This window comes from Macaca nemestrina, chromosome 6 (assembly GCF_043159975.1).
Source record: "Macaca nemestrina isolate mMacNem1 chromosome 6, mMacNem.hap1, whole genome shotgun sequence".
In the NCBI taxonomy this organism is placed as follows: domain Eukaryota; kingdom Metazoa; phylum Chordata; class Mammalia; order Primates; family Cercopithecidae; genus Macaca; species Macaca nemestrina.
In genome coordinates, this window is record NC_092130.1 from 101,556,757 (window position 1) to 101,575,259 (window position 18,503).

The 18,503-nt window shown below is 37.6% G+C and overlaps 1 protein-coding gene across 6 annotated transcripts in view; it reads left to right on the forward strand.

Moving 5' to 3' along the window:
* The window catches only part of CERT1 (ceramide transporter 1), a 147,857-nt gene extending 130,331 nt beyond the window's left edge, over nucleotides 1–17,526 (forward strand). For 3 of the 6 annotated variants that reach the window (XM_011730137.3, XM_011730140.3, XM_071098808.1), the window contains 4 exons: nucleotides 1,152–1,222; nucleotides 3,789–3,917; nucleotides 4,668–4,797; nucleotides 11,835–15,650. In XM_011730137.3, coding sequence (XP_011728439.1) covers nucleotides 1,152–1,222; nucleotides 3,789–3,917; nucleotides 4,668–4,797; nucleotides 11,835–11,968 — 464 coding nt within the window. In that variant the 3' untranslated portion in view covers nucleotides 11,969–15,650. Of the gene's footprint in view, nucleotides 1–1,151; nucleotides 1,223–3,788; nucleotides 3,918–4,667; nucleotides 4,798–6,416; nucleotides 6,554–11,834; nucleotides 15,651–17,355 lie in introns of those variants that run through there. The other 3 variants (XM_011730139.3, XM_011730141.3, XM_011730138.3) reach the window with 3 other exon arrangements.
* The last annotated feature ends 977 nt before the right edge of the window (nucleotides 17,527–18,503 follow it).

Sequence of the window (18,503 nt, forward strand, 5' to 3'; positions counted from 1 at the left end):
CTAATTATTATTTTGAATTTAATATCAAATCCAGCCTAGTTTTCTGCATCTCATACATAGTTCACAAAATCAACTTAGAAAGTATTTGGAAAATCATGTAGAGGACTAACAATACATTTATGTGGAACTTTTCAGTGTACAAAATGCTTCCTACTATGTAATTTGATCCAATAACCTCAGTAATCCTACAATGATAAGTAGTTATTATTGCTTATTTTACATGCAAATTAAGTAAAATTCAGATAGGCAAAGTGACTTGTCAAAGGCAACAAGGTGGAGAAGCCAAGACTGAAATTGAAGATTTCTGTTTCATCATCTACTTTTTCCTAAACTGTTTCCATGGTAAATCCTAGGTGAATCCTTTTGTGATTACTTTAGAATTATTATTTTTTTTTAGACGGAGTTTTGCTCTTGTTGCCCAGGCTGGAGTACAATGACGTGATCTCAGCTCCCTGCAACCTTTACCTCCCCAGTTCAAGTGATTCTTCTGCCTCAGCCTCCCAAGTAGCTGGGATTACAGGTGTACACCATCACGCCCAGCTAATTTTTGCATTTTTTAGTAGAGACAGGGTTTCACCATGTTGGCCAGGCTAGTCTCGAACTCCTTACCTGAGGTGATCCACCCACCTCGGCCTCCCAAAGTGCTGGGATTACAGACATGAGCCACCGCGCCCAGCCTAGAGTTACTCTTAGTGTGTATTCCCCTTAGACACACAATCTCCTAAGTATAGATACTTCTCAACATCATGTTTATCATTGGCAGTCTGACATCCCTTTTTCACAGAAATAGCCACCTAAGATTAGATATAACAATTTATTTAACATCAATAAATTAGGGAAAAAGGGAACAGTTTTAGTGTTAGGGAACTATTTGTGCCTGAGTGATGCAGTAGTGATTAGAATTGCTTTCTTGCTGTGGGAGATAGATATTGGGCCAAAGAAAATGAGGCTTCCTGGTGATCAGACCTCACATCCCTCATCTGTAACCACAATGCTAAGTGTTAGCTACCTTCCATTTGGACGTAGCCTAGATAGGGCAGGATCTTGTTCAATTGACCATACTGTCCATTCGTACGTGACTTTCATCATAAGTTAATTGATCACATTCTAGGAAAAGATAATTTATCTTTTTATTATTCTCTTCATTTCAGCAACTATAGAAAACTTTCATGTGGTGGAAACATTAGCTGATAATGCAATCATCATTTATCAAACACACAAGGTAAAGATCTCTTCATTCATCCTAAAAGGACTTCAATGTAGTTCAAACACAGACATGCAGATTCCCTAAAGTAAAATTGGGGAGGTTATTAAAAGGCACAAAAATCCAAAGACTTTATTAATGATTCATGAATGTCATATATTTGAAAGGTGTATCAACCTGTTCAGAGCAGAAATGTGTGCAGGCAAGAATCTGAGAGAGACAATCTAGAAATAGAGTGCTTGATAAAGATCAACAGTTAGTTCCCTTGATGCGGTTTTTATTTTTGAAGAGACAGGGTCTTGCTATGTTTCCCAGGCTAGGCTCAAACTCCTGAGCTCAAGTGATGCTCCTGCCTCAGCCTCCCAAGTAATTGGAACTATAGGTGTATGCCACGCTCTCAGCTTTCTTTATACACATTTTAAGTCTAGAAAAGAGCCTTCTGAAATACTGAAATACATTTAAATACCTTTCTAGTATCTAGTCTCTATTAAGAGGTAAATGATAGTTACCAAATATGAATGTGAATTATAGCTTCCTGTGACAACAACAATAAGGGTAATGGCTAGTATGGTATTAGCCTATGTTAAGACTAATAGATATAAAAGTAAGTGGATTATCTGAAGGCAAAGAAAAATCGCAGAGCATGACTTGAGAGGTTAGTCTTACACCAGAGCACACAGAAATATAAATTAGTTCCCTTTCACCTTATTTCTTCTTCTGCTATTCTTGATATTTAAAATTATAGAATTAATATTTCTCTTGCCTTATTCTGCTGTTTCTTTTCTGAAAACTGCCCAATAACATAATGTGTATATCATAATAAAAGGAATTAAAATTTTGGAGAGATCCACCAAAAACAATATTAAACATTATAAAAGAAATATAATGATTTAATAGATACTTTGTTTTTCCAATTCAGTGAGTACTTCATTTTTCTTTTTTAAATGGTTTTTGAGTGCATTGTATGAAAACATCAGTCTGTTTTGTATTAAGCTCAGTCTTGTCATCTGAGACATCTTGTATCTAATAATTAGGAGCCATACTTAATTTTACATGATAGCTGCTCAGAAATGCATAACAGTTAAGATTCTGTTTTAGCATACAAATTTTGAAGTCTAATTTGAAATCTAAAATTTAGTAAATGTCAGAATATTAATAAGTCGCCCTATAATTGGGAATGAAGATAAATAACCAATAATTTAGAACCAAAAGAGCCTTATTATCTGAAAATAATCCATCATGGAAAACAATCTGCTGAAGGTATTCTACTAGATAAATAGTAGATGGAGAGAGGGTCATATAAGTTGTATCAGGATTGAAAAATAAAACTAAAAATTATTAAAATCTTATATGTAACAAAATGTGTTACAGTTATAATTATTTGCCAATTCTTGGAATAAACAAATTGTCCTGGAATAATTTTTCCAAGAAAATCACATTACATTCACAATGTATGTAACCATACCACTAACACTATATCTGAAATTTATCATCACCCCAGACAGAAACTCCGTACTCATTTAAGCAACAACTCTCCATTCCCCTCTCCTCACATTCCATGATAATGTTCTGCTTAGACTCAAAGTCTATAGTGTTATTTACACTACAATATTTTTCCCTTTAAATTTGACTTCTTTTACAGTATGGTCTTAAAAGAGGGCTACTGGTCTCTTGATGTTTAAGTCATATTCATTCTTTAAATTTCTATCTTATCATCCTGTGGATTTGTACTCATTAGGTCTAAATTTGCCAAATCTTCATGTATTACTGTCCCCACACAATTTGCCCAACATTGTGTTCGTCAACTGCATGAAATTTTGTATCTTTAAAAAATGAATCATTTCATCTTGCAAATGATTTGTATTGTATGCTATTTATTACTCTCAGTAATCAAGAATGACACTGCATAATAAGGACTAGTCCAGGTACATATATGAGATAACCAAAACAGAAGTAACAAACAGGATAAAAGATTTGTGTTGGTTTTTTTTTGTTTTTGTTTTTTTCTCATTTAAAGGAGTCCCATTTATTGAAGACCTAGGCTCCATGTCATTCCCAGAGTATATGTTTCCCCTTGCATACCTTAATATTGAAATACTCAATCTAAGTGACTTAGAATTCTTTCTAATGTGATTTGATTCAAAGAAGTCTTTTTTCTTTAAATCTGTGAATCTAAGCGGACCATAATCATGGAGTATGAGGAGAGAGGAATGGAAAGTTGTTGCTTAATGGGTACAGAGTTTCTGTTTGGGATGATGATAAATTTCAGAGATAGCCGTATGGTTACACAGCACTGTGAATGTAATTAATGTCCCTGAATTGTACCTTAAAAATTAGTTAAAATGGCAAATTATATGTGTATATATTTTACTATAATTTAAAAAATAGAACATTATTCCTTTTATTGTTCTGCAAAGCTATTAACTCTGTTCATAATTAATCATTTGGTAGATATCCTCAGATGCTTTCTGTTTAAAATTTGAGAGATTTTACCTTCAATTAAGACATTTATTGGCATTACATTTGTTTGTCCTGTTAGTTCCATGTTAGATCTGTTTTTCAGAAGATTTTTACTTCTCCACAGAGGGTGTGGCCTGCTTCTCAGCGAGACGTATTATATCTTTCTGCCATTCGAAAGATATCAGCCTTGACTGAAAATGACCCTGAAACTTGGATAGTTTGTAATTTTTCTGTGGATCATGACAGTGCTCCTGTAAGTACAATATATATAAATGTGTATAATTAAACAATATAAAGCTAAATACACAATGCAGGATAAAGACGATAAACACATCCCACACACAATACTTGATTTGATAATGCTTCTTATTGTGTTAGATTGACTGCTAGCAATAGTATAGCCCATGTGTTGTCTGAGGGCAACAGTCATGGCTATGAACATTCCACCAGGGCCATTTACCTTTCCTTCTAAGGTTTGGTGAAACAGCCAAAAGGGCAGTACGTACCCTGGGCAATAGGCTACTTCCCACAGTTATCTCTTAAGCCATTATCAACTACCAGCCAAACCTCTGTGGTTTACCACAATTTAGCTCCATTTACCACTTAAGAGGAGGGAAGCCTGGGCAACATGGTTAGACCCCATCTCTATTAAAGAAAAATTTTGTTTTTCTTTTTTTTTTAATTAGCCAGGCCTGGTGATGTGTACCTGTGGTCCCAGCTACTCTGGAGGTTGAGGCAGGAGGATTGCTTGAGCCCAGGAGTTTGAGGCTGCAGTGAACTATGATGGCGCCACTGCACTCCAGAGTGGGCAACAGAGCAAGACCCTGTCCCCGAAAAAAGTGGGTGGGGAGGAATCCTGGTGTCATATCAGCTTGGTGCTTATAAGATTTCACTGGAGATAGTTTTTAAGAGTTATGATTTTGGTTAACCTAATATGAGACTAGACCAGCAGAGTTTACAAAATACTGGGTATCTACTGATGCTTTGTTTTTTGTTTTGGCAGCTAAACAACCGATGTGTCCGTGCCAAAATAAATGTTGCTATGATTTGTCAAACCTTGGTAAGCCCACCAGAGGGAAACCAGGAAATTAGCAGGGATAACATTCTATGCAAGATTACATATGTAGCTAATGGTATGTATTTTATTGTTTTTGCTCTTTGATAATGTGGCTGTTCTTGATCATGACCTATATGACAACACTTTGGACAAATGCCTTTTTCTTATCCATTAGTTTACTGAATTTTAATTTGGAGAAAGGTATATCAGAATTACTAGAGAATCTTTGAAAATACAGATGTCTGAATTTCACCCTGGAGCTACTACTATATGAGTATTTCTGAAGCTAGAAGTGGATAAGTAAATTTTAAAACTTTATCCCTAGGTCACTGTCATATACCCTTCTTTTTTTTTTTTTTTTTTTTTTTTCTGAGATGGAGTCTCGCTATGTTGCCCAGGCTGGAGTGCAATGGTGCAATCTCAGCTCACTGCAACTTCCACCTCCCAGGTTCGAGCGTTTCTCTGCCTCAGCCTCCCCAGTAGCTGGGATTACAGGTGCCCACCACCATGCCCAGCTAATTTTTTGTATTTTTAGTAGAGACAGGGTTTCACCATCTTGGCAAGGCTGGTCTTGAACTCCTGACCTCGTGATCCACCCACCTTGGCCTCCCAGAGTGCTGGGATTCCAGGCGTGAGCCACTGCACCCGGCCTAGCCTTCATTTTTAAGCACCATTTTCTTAGATATTTGCCTAATAGAATGTGTTTATAATTAGGAATATAAGCAACAGTGGGGAAGGAAATTAAGAGTTCTTTTACTCATTGTCAGCCTTTTTAACTTTCTGAATCAGGGCTCCCCTAACCTTATTTGTTGCTAGTTACATATTTATTTCTCTTTGGCATTCATTGTCAGGCTTTTTGTTTTCTGAGTCAGCGCTTCCCTAGTCCTTATTAGTTGCTAGTTACCTATTTCTTTCGCTTTGAATAGGCCTTTTCATTGCTTGCTTTGGGTCCTTGCTTTACCTACTTTGCACCTGCAGTAATCATTGCAACCTCTCTCATCAAAAGTCAAGCCTTCTTTATATAGGGCCATAACTGCTAGTATGTTTAAAGAAACAGTTGTACCTGAGTAAGTTACTATTTAATTACAGTACAGATTTATGAATAAATCTGCCTTAAATAACCTTAAGTGGTGCTATAGTAATTTTTAACAGGTAATTTTGGGAACCAAGAACATTGTAGAAAGGTTATAAATGCTTTCTTATTTGCTGTCTGATTATGTCTGATGGATAGTGTTAAGGAATGAAAGGTTGGGACTTAAAAAATGCTAATTAGTCCGGCCAGGTACAGTGACTTATGCCTGTAATCCCAGCACCTTGGGAGGCTGAGACGGGCGGATCATGAGGTCAAGAGTTCGAGACCATCCTGGCCAACATGGTGAAACCCTGTCTCTACTAAAAATACAAAAATTAGCTGGGCATGGTGGTGTGCACCTGTAATCCCAGCTACTCAGGAGGCTGAGGCAGGAGAATTCACTTGAACCCCAGAGGCGGAGGTTGCAGTGAGCCAAGATCACACCACTGCACTCCACCCTGGCAACAGAGCGAGACTCTGTCTCGAAAAAAAAAAAAGAAAAAAAGAAGATGCAAATTGGTCCAATGTGAGGAATATTTTAAAAGTAAGGGAACAAATTAAGTGCTTCACATATGTTTGGAGAATTGTATCTTAATACATTTTAATTTTCCTTTATCTTACAGTGAACCCTGGTGGATGGGCACCAGCCTCAGTGTTAAGGGCAGTGGCAAAGCGAGAGTATCCTAAATTTCTAAAACGTTTTACTTCTTACGTCCAAGAAAAAACTGCAGGAAAGCCTATTTTGTTCTAGTATTAACAGGTACTAGAAGATATGTTTTACCTTTTTTTTTTTAACTTTATTTGACTAATATGACTCTGTCGATACCAAAATTTAGTTGTTGAAAGTATTTGCTGTGTTTTTTGATGTTCCCCTATAGAGTATTGTTTCGTTGGTTTTTGTTGTTGTCATTGTTGTTGTTTTAAACAGGGTCTTGCTCTGTTGCCTAAGCTGGAGTGCAGTGACATCATCACAGCTCACTGCAACCTCGACCTCTGGCATCAAGCGATCCTCTCATCTCAGCCTTCACAGTAGCTGGAAGTCCCCGCAGGCATGTGCCACCACACTCAGCTAATTTTTTTTTTTGTAGAGATAAGGGTCTTGCTATGTTACCCAAGTTGGTCTTGAACTCCTGGCCTCAAACAATCATCCTGCCTCAGTCTCCCAAAGTGCTGGGATTACAGACATGAGCCACCATGCCTGGCCTTGGGAATTGCAGTTTATAGCCTTTAAAACTTAATTTTTTTATTGTTTCCTTTTTCTTCTAATGCTTATGTAAAGAAATTTTGATATTATAGAACTGTAGAATTGCAGAAGGGCAAACTTCCTGTATGTATTCTTTCCTTTCCTCGAAACTGTTACTTTTGTTGTATAATCTTCCAGATTTTTCTTTGTATATACTGACATATTTTTGAGAGTTAAAATGTTTATACTTACTATTATAACAAAATTCTTGTTTTATAGCCTGTTTTTTTTCACTTAACAATGTATCTTGACTATCTTTCTATATTTATAAGACATTAGATGTGTAAAATATCTCATTCTTTTAACATCTGTTACATGTGTGTTGCAGAATTTATTAACTAGTCCCACATTAATGTCTGAGTTGGTTCCGTATTTTTACTGTCAGCCAGTACAGCACTGAACACCTCTATGCAAAGAGGTAGAATCTTTAACCTTTTTTGTTGTTGTTGAGACAACATTTCTCTCTTGCTACCCAGGCTGGGGTGCAGTGGCGCAATCTCAGCTCACTGCAACCTCTGCCTCCCAGGTTCAAGCGATTCTCCTGCCTCAGCCTCCTGAGTAGCTGGGATTACAGGCGTCCACCACCATGCCCAGCCTATTTTTGTATTTTTAGTAGAGACGGGGTTTCGCCGTGTTGGCCAGGCTGGTCTCGAACTCTGACCTCAGGTGACCTGCTCTCCTGGGCCTCCCAAATTGCTGGGTTTACAGGCGTGAGCCACTGCGCCCGGCCCAGAATCTTTAACTTTTTAAAGTAAGTGATACATTAACATGATTAAAAGTCAAAAGTGACCAGGCGCAGTGGGTCACACCTGTAATCCCATCACTTTTTGGGAGACCAAGGTGGGAGAATGGCTTGAGGCCAGGAGTTCAAGTCTAGCCTGGGTAACACAGCAAGGTTCCATCTTGACAAAAAAAAAAAATTAGGCGTGGTGGCATACACGTATAGTCCTAGTTACTTGGGAGGCTGAAGCAGGAAGATTGCTTTGTCCGGGAGTTTTAGGCTGCAGTGAGCTGTGGTTATACGACTGCACTCCAGCCTGGACAGGTAATGTCTCTTAAAAAAAAAAAAGTCAGAAGTATGAAAAAGTTCTGAGATGGGCGGATCACAAGGTCAGGAGATTGAGACCATCCTGGCTAACCTGGTGAAACCCCGTCTCTACTAAAAAATACAGAAAACTAGCCGGGCGAGGTGGCGGGCAGCTGTAGTCCCAGCTACTCGGGAGGGTGAGGCAGGAGAATGGCATAAACCCGGGAGGCGGAGCTTGCAGTGAGGTGAAATTTAGCCAGTGCACTTCAGCCTGGGCAGCAGAGCGAGACTCCATCTCAAAAAAACAACAAAAAAAAGAAGTATGAAAAAGTTACACAGTAAAATTTATCCTGTCTTGCATTTGCCATATACTATTAACTATTACTATATGCTATTACTAGTTTTTTCCAGAAAGTTTTTAATGCTTGAATGAACAAATACTAGTGTATTTTCTACACACATACGTTGTTAGAGAAGCAGCAGCATACTGTAAACACTGTTCAACATCTTATATTCGCATTTTATCTTGAAGGTCTCACATATTTATAAGGAGCTTCCTCATTTTGATGGTTATACAGTAGTCCATTGTGTAGATACACATAATTTGTTTAATCAGTTCTGCATTGGTGAATATTACAGTTTCCAATTTTTGCTAGAACAGTGTTTTAATTGTATCCATATGTCATTTTCTACTTCCAAGTTTATATGTGGGAAAAATTAATAGATGTGGTACTACTGGCCCTGCTAGGGGTTTGTGCATTTATAATTTAGATACTACTTTTCATAGAGGTTATAGTAATTGACCCTCTCAACAGCAATAATGAATTGCAGTGCCTGTGTCCCATAATTTTTCATACAATGCGTAAAACAAAACTTTGTAACTTTCCCAACTCATTAGGTGAAAAATACTCTGTCAGTGTAGTTTTAATTGTATTCTTCTTATGACCGAGTTTAAGCCTGCTTTGGTCCATTGAGAATCTTGTATAATACTATTTCTATAAATTCTATTTTGTAATAACATTTAAAATATTACTAGGTATTGCCAATTGTGATACACAAATGGTAAGCAGTAACACGTGAATATCTTCTCATTCTCACCTATACTGAATGTTAAGTAATTGGCTGAGAAATGTATATTCTTGAGTCCTTTTCTTTAGCTAAAAATAATAGTCAATTATATAATGAAATAATGTTAAACAAATCTGATTTCTTATGATGTTTATAGTATGTCTTTCTTTTAAAAAAATGCAAAGGCTAAATTTATTGCCCGATACTAATATCCCATATTAACATAAGGTGTATTACATTGATGTCTTATTTAGCTTTTTCCCAGGAAAAAGGGTATTTGAAAATAGTGTTTTGTAATATAGCCTGACTCTTTAGGGATTCTCTCCTCAGGCACATGTGCACTGCATTAAGTGTGCTCACGATTTTTATAGTATCTTGTACTTTAGAATTGTTATAGCTAGATCTGGATGCATTACTTCTTAATGTTTCTGAGTCTGTGCCATATTTATCAAATAAACCAGAAAACTGATGGCACGTGACAGAAACAGGCTTATCACCCTGCTTAGTGATATGTCTGTTTGCCATAGCCACTAGGTTTTTAAAGTGGTGCTGTTTCACTCTATCCAAGACCAGATTTTGTTTCACTCTGTCTTCTCTCTTCACCATGACCTCGCTGAAACAGCCTCCCTCTTGATGCTTTATATGACTTCCTTACCAAAGGGGCTCAGATATTCAACTAAACGAGACAGAAAATATAACTTTGTATTAAAGCAAAAGAAATCAGAATGCAGTTCTGTGTAAAACATGCTCTCAATTATATTTGAGAAGAATAACTTTTTGAAACATTTGAAAGATACATGGTAGGATATTAGCAGCATTTGCATCTAGACTGTTGGATTTAGAGCAGTGTTTTATTGACTGTCTGTGTGTGTGTATGTATATGTGCACAGATTTTTCATTTATGGACCTAGGAGGGAGGAGCTTGGAATCTTAAAAACGTCTCTGGGGAAGAGAGGTCTATTGTTTGTGGATACGTGTATATGTGTGCAAAGATACAACTGAAAAGATTCATTGGCCCAAACTCAAATCTGGCTTTTTGAGTCCAGATTGAGTTTCTTTCTAACAAAGATCCAAATTCAAACCTTAATGTGAAAAAATCTTTGTTACTGTAACATGGTTTTTTTTTTCTTACAATAATTATGGAAGATAAATGTATGAAGTCAAACCCAGCATTGAAACCCTAGGAAAGCAAACATTCTTAATTTTGGTGATGGAAAAAATAGTAACATTAAATAGTGTGTATATCACCTTTAGACAAAGTTCTGTAAAGAGTTAATAAGATCCAAAGTTGTTTAACAGTAAAAACCATATATATATATAGATTTTTTTTTAAAGACAGCATCTCACTCCTGTCGCCCAGGCTGGAGTGCACTGGAGCAATCTCAGCTCACTGCAGCCTCAACTTTCCAAGTTCAGGTGTTCCTCCTACCTCAGCCTCCTGAGTAGCTGGGACTACAGGCACACACCACCATGCCCGGCTAATTTTTTGTACTTTTAGTAGAGTTGGGGTTTTACCATGTTTCCCAGGCTGGTCTCAAACTCCTGAGCTCAGGCAATCCGCCTGCCTCAACCTCCCAAAGTGCTGGGATTACAGGCGTGGGCCACTAGCCCAGCCAGTAAAAACTTTTAAACTCATTTGACAAAGAGTTCAGAGCATGTTTGTTGATTAAATAAGGCAAGCGTCTCTCTCATAGCTTGAATACATTTTTTAAATTCTTGATAAATAGTATTGTATGTCATAATTTTTATTGCAGGCTAAGAAAAGAAATGCCATGTTGTGGGGTAAAAATCAGGAGACCTTTCACTGATCCCCTCTGCTTGCCTATATTGCCCTTTTTTTTTTTCAGCTGCCTAACCCCCTTTATTTCACACACCTATGCAAATTGTGAGGCCGAGGATGTGACTACAAACAGTTAAGATTTGATTTACATAAATAAGCTTTCTCCCTCATGAAAATACACTGTGTCACTTCACACTTGGTCTGACACACACAAAAAATTCTCACCCTATGTGGCACAAATACACTGAGCATGCAATATTAAGTACACTTTCCATTTTATTTTTCTCCAGAGAATAGTCCATCTTCAGTCTTTAAGGACGCAGCTCCTTACATGGGCTTTGGTGGGGGTCAAGGGGCAGCACCCACAGATCTAAACTGGGGTGGAGGTATTTGATTCTTCTCCATGAGATCAGTTCCTGACTACTTTGCTGTGAATTGCACAGCTCACACAGTGATGTAGCTTCACATACAGCTTGGGAAGCACATAGACATCACAGACGCCGGCTTCGGAAACGTCCCTGACTGCGGTGGCCTTCACTGTGTATCAAATGACGAATTTCTTAATGGCCTTGTCCTTGAGCACGCATAGGGCACAGTTGGTGCAGCAAACAGGCTGCACATGGCAGCAGCCCTTTTTGGCACAACCATTGTTCCTTCTTTTCTTTGTCATCTTGGAGGCCCAGACCGTAGAGAGGACTATTCCCCTAACTTTTGAAAAATTCCATATACCTTCGATTCCTTGCTGATAGGATAAGTTCAAATTTGTAAGGTTAATAATTTTGCATTCATAATGATAAATTTTAATAGAGATTCTGTGCATTCCATGAATATGGAGGGTGGGAGAACTGTGTTCTGGTAGTCTTGCAGCTGTTAGTAACAAACATACTGCTGAGTTTTTTACTTGTCTTTTTTTTTTCCTTCAGTGACTGAAGCAAGGCTGTGTGACATTCCATGTTGGAGAAAAAAAGAAAAAAAAAAAGCTGAATGCTCTAAGCTGGAACGTAGGATCTATAGCCTTGTCTGTGGCCCAAGACCTTGGCCTTGTGTACAAAAATGACAAAATATTGCAATAGCAAAGCTGAACATCTAACACTAGCTATCTCCTGCTAGATCTCCTTGCTCAGCATATAACTATAAATACATGTAAAATTACATGTATATGGCTATATTTTTATTTGCTTGCTCCTAGAAGAGAAAAAAAAATCAACTTTGAATCACAACTAGGAATTGATGCTTTAATTTTTGGATACTTTTTCAGAATTTTTAATTTACTATGGTCCGGCCTAAGATCCTCTGTTGTATCAGGTTTTGTGCACAAAAGAAAAGCACAAAAGTTGAACGCACATGGGGCATGTGCTTTCTGTGCAGCAAATAATCTGGATGAGGTTCTTTTTTCAGGCCTACAGTCAAATCTGTGTCCAGAATTTTTTGACTTTTTTGCTTTGTATAATCATAGAATTCGTTGCTGCTGATTTCTATAATGATTCATGTTGTGTGTATCTTAATAACTGAGGGCTGTCAATAACCTGTGATTTTGCCTTTTCTATAGTCTTACTCCCATGAAGAACTTTGGTTCTGATGGAGAAAGTGAAAAGCTTTATTTCTTCCCCCAGATATCTTTATATTTCTATTATATTTTTTAGTTGTGTACTGTGTGCTAGACATTTTTTTCAGTTTATTACAGACACAATTTGGTAATCCCTAAATTGGTTCTGCCTGTCTCCAAACAGAAATATCTGTACAAATCTTGTTGGTATAGACTACTTTCTGGAAAATGGTCAAGATAAATTCATGTTTTCTTTAAATTTCTAAGGTAGTATATGGTATAACTTGTTTAAAGCAAATCAGACTGAGTTTGACATTTAATTCAATATTTCTGGTATTCAGTAACGGGTATATATGTTTGTTCTTCCAGTTTGGGTCAGTTTAAAAGATAGGTTGCAAAGTATACATGGAAAATGTGAGCAATGCCTCTCTGCCTCTTGATCAGAAACTTCAGCAGAGCAGTAAAGATTCCACATGATTCAAACTGAAATGCATTTCTTTGTTGCTATATGAACTTAAAATGTAAAATACCTTTTTCAGTTTAAGTCTTGTGAACAACATTGAAGCATGGAGATGAGGCAAGGAATAGTGCTCACTGAAGTTGAAATGACTGCCCACTTCAAAATCTTCATTGTGTTTACACACCAGTGTATTTATACAAATCAGAGGCATTTTGTAGATGCTTCGCTGACTTGTTCAGCTCTGTAAAAACACAGAAATCGGACCCATTTTGTAAAGCAGAAAGTCATGTCACATGGAACATGTCCTGTATATATCACATACATGGTAATGGAGTCTTAATGATAAGTGCAAGATAATAATTTAATGATGGGATTAGTCTGATCGCTTAATATGCACAATCCTGGAAGTGAATTACTTGCATCAGATATAGTGATATTTATTATTCTGTACAGAGAGAAAAATACATATAAAACATATGCTTACATTACATGCACGCAGATTTCACGCTCCATAATCTTTTCTATTTTTTAATTTACCTTTCTGTAAATGATGTGCATGGAATATGCCTTATAGAAAAATGCTGTTCATAATTTGACTACGTGGAAAAGTGCCTATATGGTGGTAATGCTAGTAAGGCAAATAAGACAAATTATCATGTTGGTTTACTACATCACCAGTTAACATTTTATATTGTGATGTTTAAAAAAGAAAAGTTTATACCTCAAATGTGTATTTTATTTTACAATCAGCTGTGGGTTATGGGGTTGGGATGGGAGAATGGGAGGGTTGGGGAGGGCAGGTTTATTCACCATAGCCACTGATAAGAATCTTCAAAAAAATTCTGTATGCTCACTATAAATGTTTCTCTGTTTGCCATTTCTGGTAACTGTCATGAACACAGACAGTTAACTCTTTCATTACTAAATTGGATAGCTTTATTTTACAGAAGTATGGAAAGTTTACAAAGCAATATCTAAATCTAATTATCACTAGTTGCATTTGGACTAAATGTGATGATATACTTTTGCAATTGATTCTGTAAATAAAATGATTACACTAAAATATTTGTATTAAGAGAAGAAAAGATAACATTTTACCTTTAGATAACTGCACTTTTACTTCACTAGAGTTAATTCCACCCAATCAGATTGAGAAATAAATTGGTGAATATGGAAAGAGTCCAAAAGAGGTCAGAATTTGGAGAGGTACTGGCCTTCTGGACAACATTTAGATCCTCTAGAATTATTTTCATTAAGCTGATTCCTACATCCTGAATATTCATGTTTTCTCATCTACAGATAATTTGTCTTCCTCCAAACCAAAAGAAAAAACTACCCTTTACTCTCTTTTCTACTCAGTTTATCTTTTGTGCTATGTTAGAAACTTGAAATCTATTGGTGATGTGGGGTTTTATCCCTGACTGCCACTGCACAGGACAAGAGAGCACAGTGTTTCCGTTGGAATTCAGGACTCCTGGTTTTGAGGTAGAGGATGATCACTGCAGTACTTGGTTTGGTATTGCCACAGGGGTAACTAAACCAAAGGAGGGTTATATCTGCAAGGGAGGTGTAAGAAGGCAAAATAAGGAAAAGGAGGAATGGGTTTTCTCTTTGTTCAGTTTCATCAACTAATTTATACACCTAATACAACGTCAGTGTCAATTGCTATTAAGAAATTTTTAGTTGGGCTGAGCTGGTTCTCTTGTGAAATTGTGCTGGTTATCTTTAAGCTTATCAGTTATTTGTCCAATTAAACACTTTTCACCAGTATTTAGTCCGAGTTGTACAGACGATGTATTTGGATTTTGTCATGGTTCATCTACAGACTCAAAACATAATCATTTTAAAGTACCTTGGGAGTGTGTAGAGTAACTTCTATAATAGCTTTATGATCCTGATGATGTTTTTTAAACATAATAAAGTTGGATCTTCCATGTTACAATCACAAAATTAAAACCAGTATTTAAAGTGGAAAAGTATTAAAATATTATGGACAAATATGCTGGCTTGATTTGTTTTCCTTAACCCTGAGATATTGCCCTACTCTGAGTAGTTAAGAGCTTGAAATTCAGTGTTCTTCCTGTAACCCAGTTAGGGATCAAGAAAACAAAGTTGCAGCCGACATTTTTATTTTTTTTTATTTATTTATTTTTTTTTGAGACAGGGTCTTGCTCTGTCACCTAGGCTTTGAGTGCAATGGCACGATCTTGGCTCACTGCAACCTCCATCTCGCAGGTTTAAGCGATTCTTGTGCCTCAGCCTCCCAAGTGGCTGTGATCACAGGCGTGAGGCACTACGCCTGGCTACTTTTTGTATTTTTAGTAGAGACAGGGTTTCGCCATGTTGGCCAGGATGGTCTCGAACTCCTGACCTCAGATGATCCACCAACCTGGGCCTCCCAAAATGCTGGGATTACAGACATGAGCCAGTGCCCAGCCTGATTTTTTTTTTAACAAAATATAACAGTGGAATATATCAAGTATATGACATGTAATAAATATTTTGTATGTATTTTGTCATATGTATTATACATATGTGTGTAGTGGGTTACAGTTTACAATGAATTTCTTACTGTGGATCACGTCCAGAAGTTTTAAAAGATTGCTAGAGAATTAAGCTATATTCACTTGGGTGTTTCTAAAATGGAAGCACAGCGCTGGCGAATGATACACATTTATTTTGTAATTGATCTGTATGCACTTAACCATAAATAAATCATTTATTTAAATCTCATTTAAATAATCTCAGCTCCACTTGTTGCACTCAGGGAATTTATGCCCTAGAACAACCATGAAATGGGAAGTGTGAACTTGCAGTTCACTCAGCCAGTGGATTCGTATTGAAAGGCACTGAGCATATTTCTTTCCTAGTGTTCAAAAATACATGACATCCAAACAATGTAATCTGTAAATAAAAACCAACTACTTAATCTGGTGGGATGCTGGAGGGAAAATCTGACTTGTGTTGAATTTGTTGACAGAGAAATATGTGGTCCTCATTCCTAGAGGGATTTTCTAGGGCAGTTTTAACTGCAGGTTTTGCTTTAGGCTTGACTTTGGAATATAACCTGCTAATAAGGTGTAGTTCTACCTAGCAGTTTCAAATGGGGTTGCTTTTATAGGCTCTTCCAGATTTTCTTGCCATTATTTGAACTTGGTTACTACAGAGTTCATACTATCATTTACATTGTCTGCCTATTAAGACACATTTTCTGTGAACTTTCCACATCTGTATCCTTTGAATAGCCTTGCACAGATATCATAAGTGAAGCTACTTTATTTGGCCTCTTCATTCTTTCTTTGTATAGAGTTCTGTGAGGTTAGTACTAGAACAAATCTTTAATATCTCTGAAGTTATTAGAAGATGCCAAACCACGATGTTCCTGTCACCCAGGCTCTGTGGTTGATGAGGTGTTGTGTGAGGGTATCTCCGTCGTGTCTACCAGGCACTGTGCCTGCTTTTTCTGACTCCTCCCCACTCAGCAGTCCAGTGAGGTGATAGTGGTGATTGGTGATACCACCCCTCTTTTACAGACGAGGGAACAGGTTGGGGTTCCAAACCTACTGATTGACTCAAGTTTGTTTTCTTCCCATTAGACTTTACTTTTTAATGCCTATGTGTAATATCTAGAATATAGTGTTTGATGGACTGGAAAGAACCAACATGCTTGAAGACTAGCAATTTTGGTGTATGGGTCTTAGTCCCACACTTCAATATTGGCTTCACAAAATTCCAAATACACGTGGTTCCTTAACAATGGTTCGATTTGTGATTGTTTGACTTTATACAAAGCACTACAAATACAGTACACTCCAACTTGCCATGGGGCTGTGTTCCAGTAAACCAATCATATGCGGAAAATACTGTAAGTCAAAAGTACATTTTCAGCCAGGGGCAGTGGCTCACACCTGTAATCCCAGAACTTTGGGAGACTGAAGCGGGTGGATCACCTGAACTCAGGAGTTGGAGACCAGCCTGTCCAACATAATGAAACCCTGTCTCTACTAAAAATAAAAAAGTTAGCTGGGTGTGGTGGCACACACCTGTAATCCCAGCTACTCAGGAGACTGAGGCAGGAGAATTGCTTGATCCCGGGAGGTGGATGTTGCAGTGAGCTGAGACTGTACCACTGTACTCCAGCTTGGGTGACACAGCAAGACTCTGTCTCAAAAAAAAAAAAGTTTTCAGCTTACGGTATTTTCAACTTGGAATGGGCTTATCAGTACATAGCCACATCATAAGTCGAGGTGCTTCTGTCGAAATGCGTTATTATTTTAACTTATTTTCAACTTACAGTGGGGCTTATCAATATGTGGTCCCATCACAAGGGGCTTTTGTAACGATGTGTCTTATAAAATCCCACCAGATACAGAAAGGAGGTCAGTAAAGATGAAATTTGATCACGATTTGGTGCTTAAACTTTCTTCCTGTCCTCCAGCTCAGATGAAACAGGAAACTGAGTCATAAAACATTACTACAAACAAGCCCAAGGATTTTATCCCAGATTTTCAACCCAAGGATGAGCTGCAATATAACTATCACTGTTTTGTTGGCTGCCTACCACAGAATGATCACTGAGGAAATAAACCAAGCTTTGGATTCACTGTAACTTGGTTTACTGTGGTTCTTTTCTGGATTATTGTTAGGATTGAGAGGTTTAAATGGTAACTGGGTCCAGCAGCAGGGAATCTGTGTGCAGCAGCTAAATCAAGGTGTAGTCAATGTACAAAACACTTTAGCAAATTAGATATCAGTAATTCCCCAGCACCCTAAAACAGTTCCCAAAACAAGAATTTATTGAACTACTACATGCCATAAAGGATTGGAGATACGGCAATAACCAGCATGTAGCCTTCATTGTTTTTGTCATAACCAAGCTTTTAAGAAATGTATCCAAAGTTAAAGGAAATAGGCTGGGCCGGGCATGGTGGCTCACACCTGTAATCCCAGCACTTTGGGAGGCCAAGAGGTCAGGAGTTCGAGACCAGCCTGGCCAACATGGTGAAACCCCATCTCTACTAAAAATACAAAAGTTAGCTGGGCGTGGTGGTGAGCACCGTAATCCCAGCTACTCGGGAGGCTGCGGCAGGAGAATTGTTTGAACCCAGGAGGCAGAGGTTACAATGAGCCGAGATTGCACCATTGTACTCCAGCCTGGGCGATGGGGCAAGACTGTGTCTCGAAAAAATAAAGGAAATAGGCTTTGAGATCAGAAGCATTTGAATAAGGTACATTGAACTTACATTGTGACTTGGCCACAGTTGAGATGTACAGAAGTGTTTTTAATTCTTGGTTCTCAGTTCTCAAAAGGTAGATAGGAAATGGGTTGTTGCTGTGTTTTAAGTTCACCAGCCTCTGTACATTGATAGCACCATATTAATGGTATTCATTTTAATTTAAAACTACAATTTATAGTCTGTGACTCACTTTTCATTCCTAGCATCCAGTAGGTTTTTTGTTGTTATTTCTAAGTAAATTTCCAAGTCCCTGGTACCATGTATTCAACATACTGAGAAAGAATGAGACTTAGGAAGACCAGAGGTTCTCTTGCTCTCTCACTTGAACAGCTTTTATCTTGGGCAAATC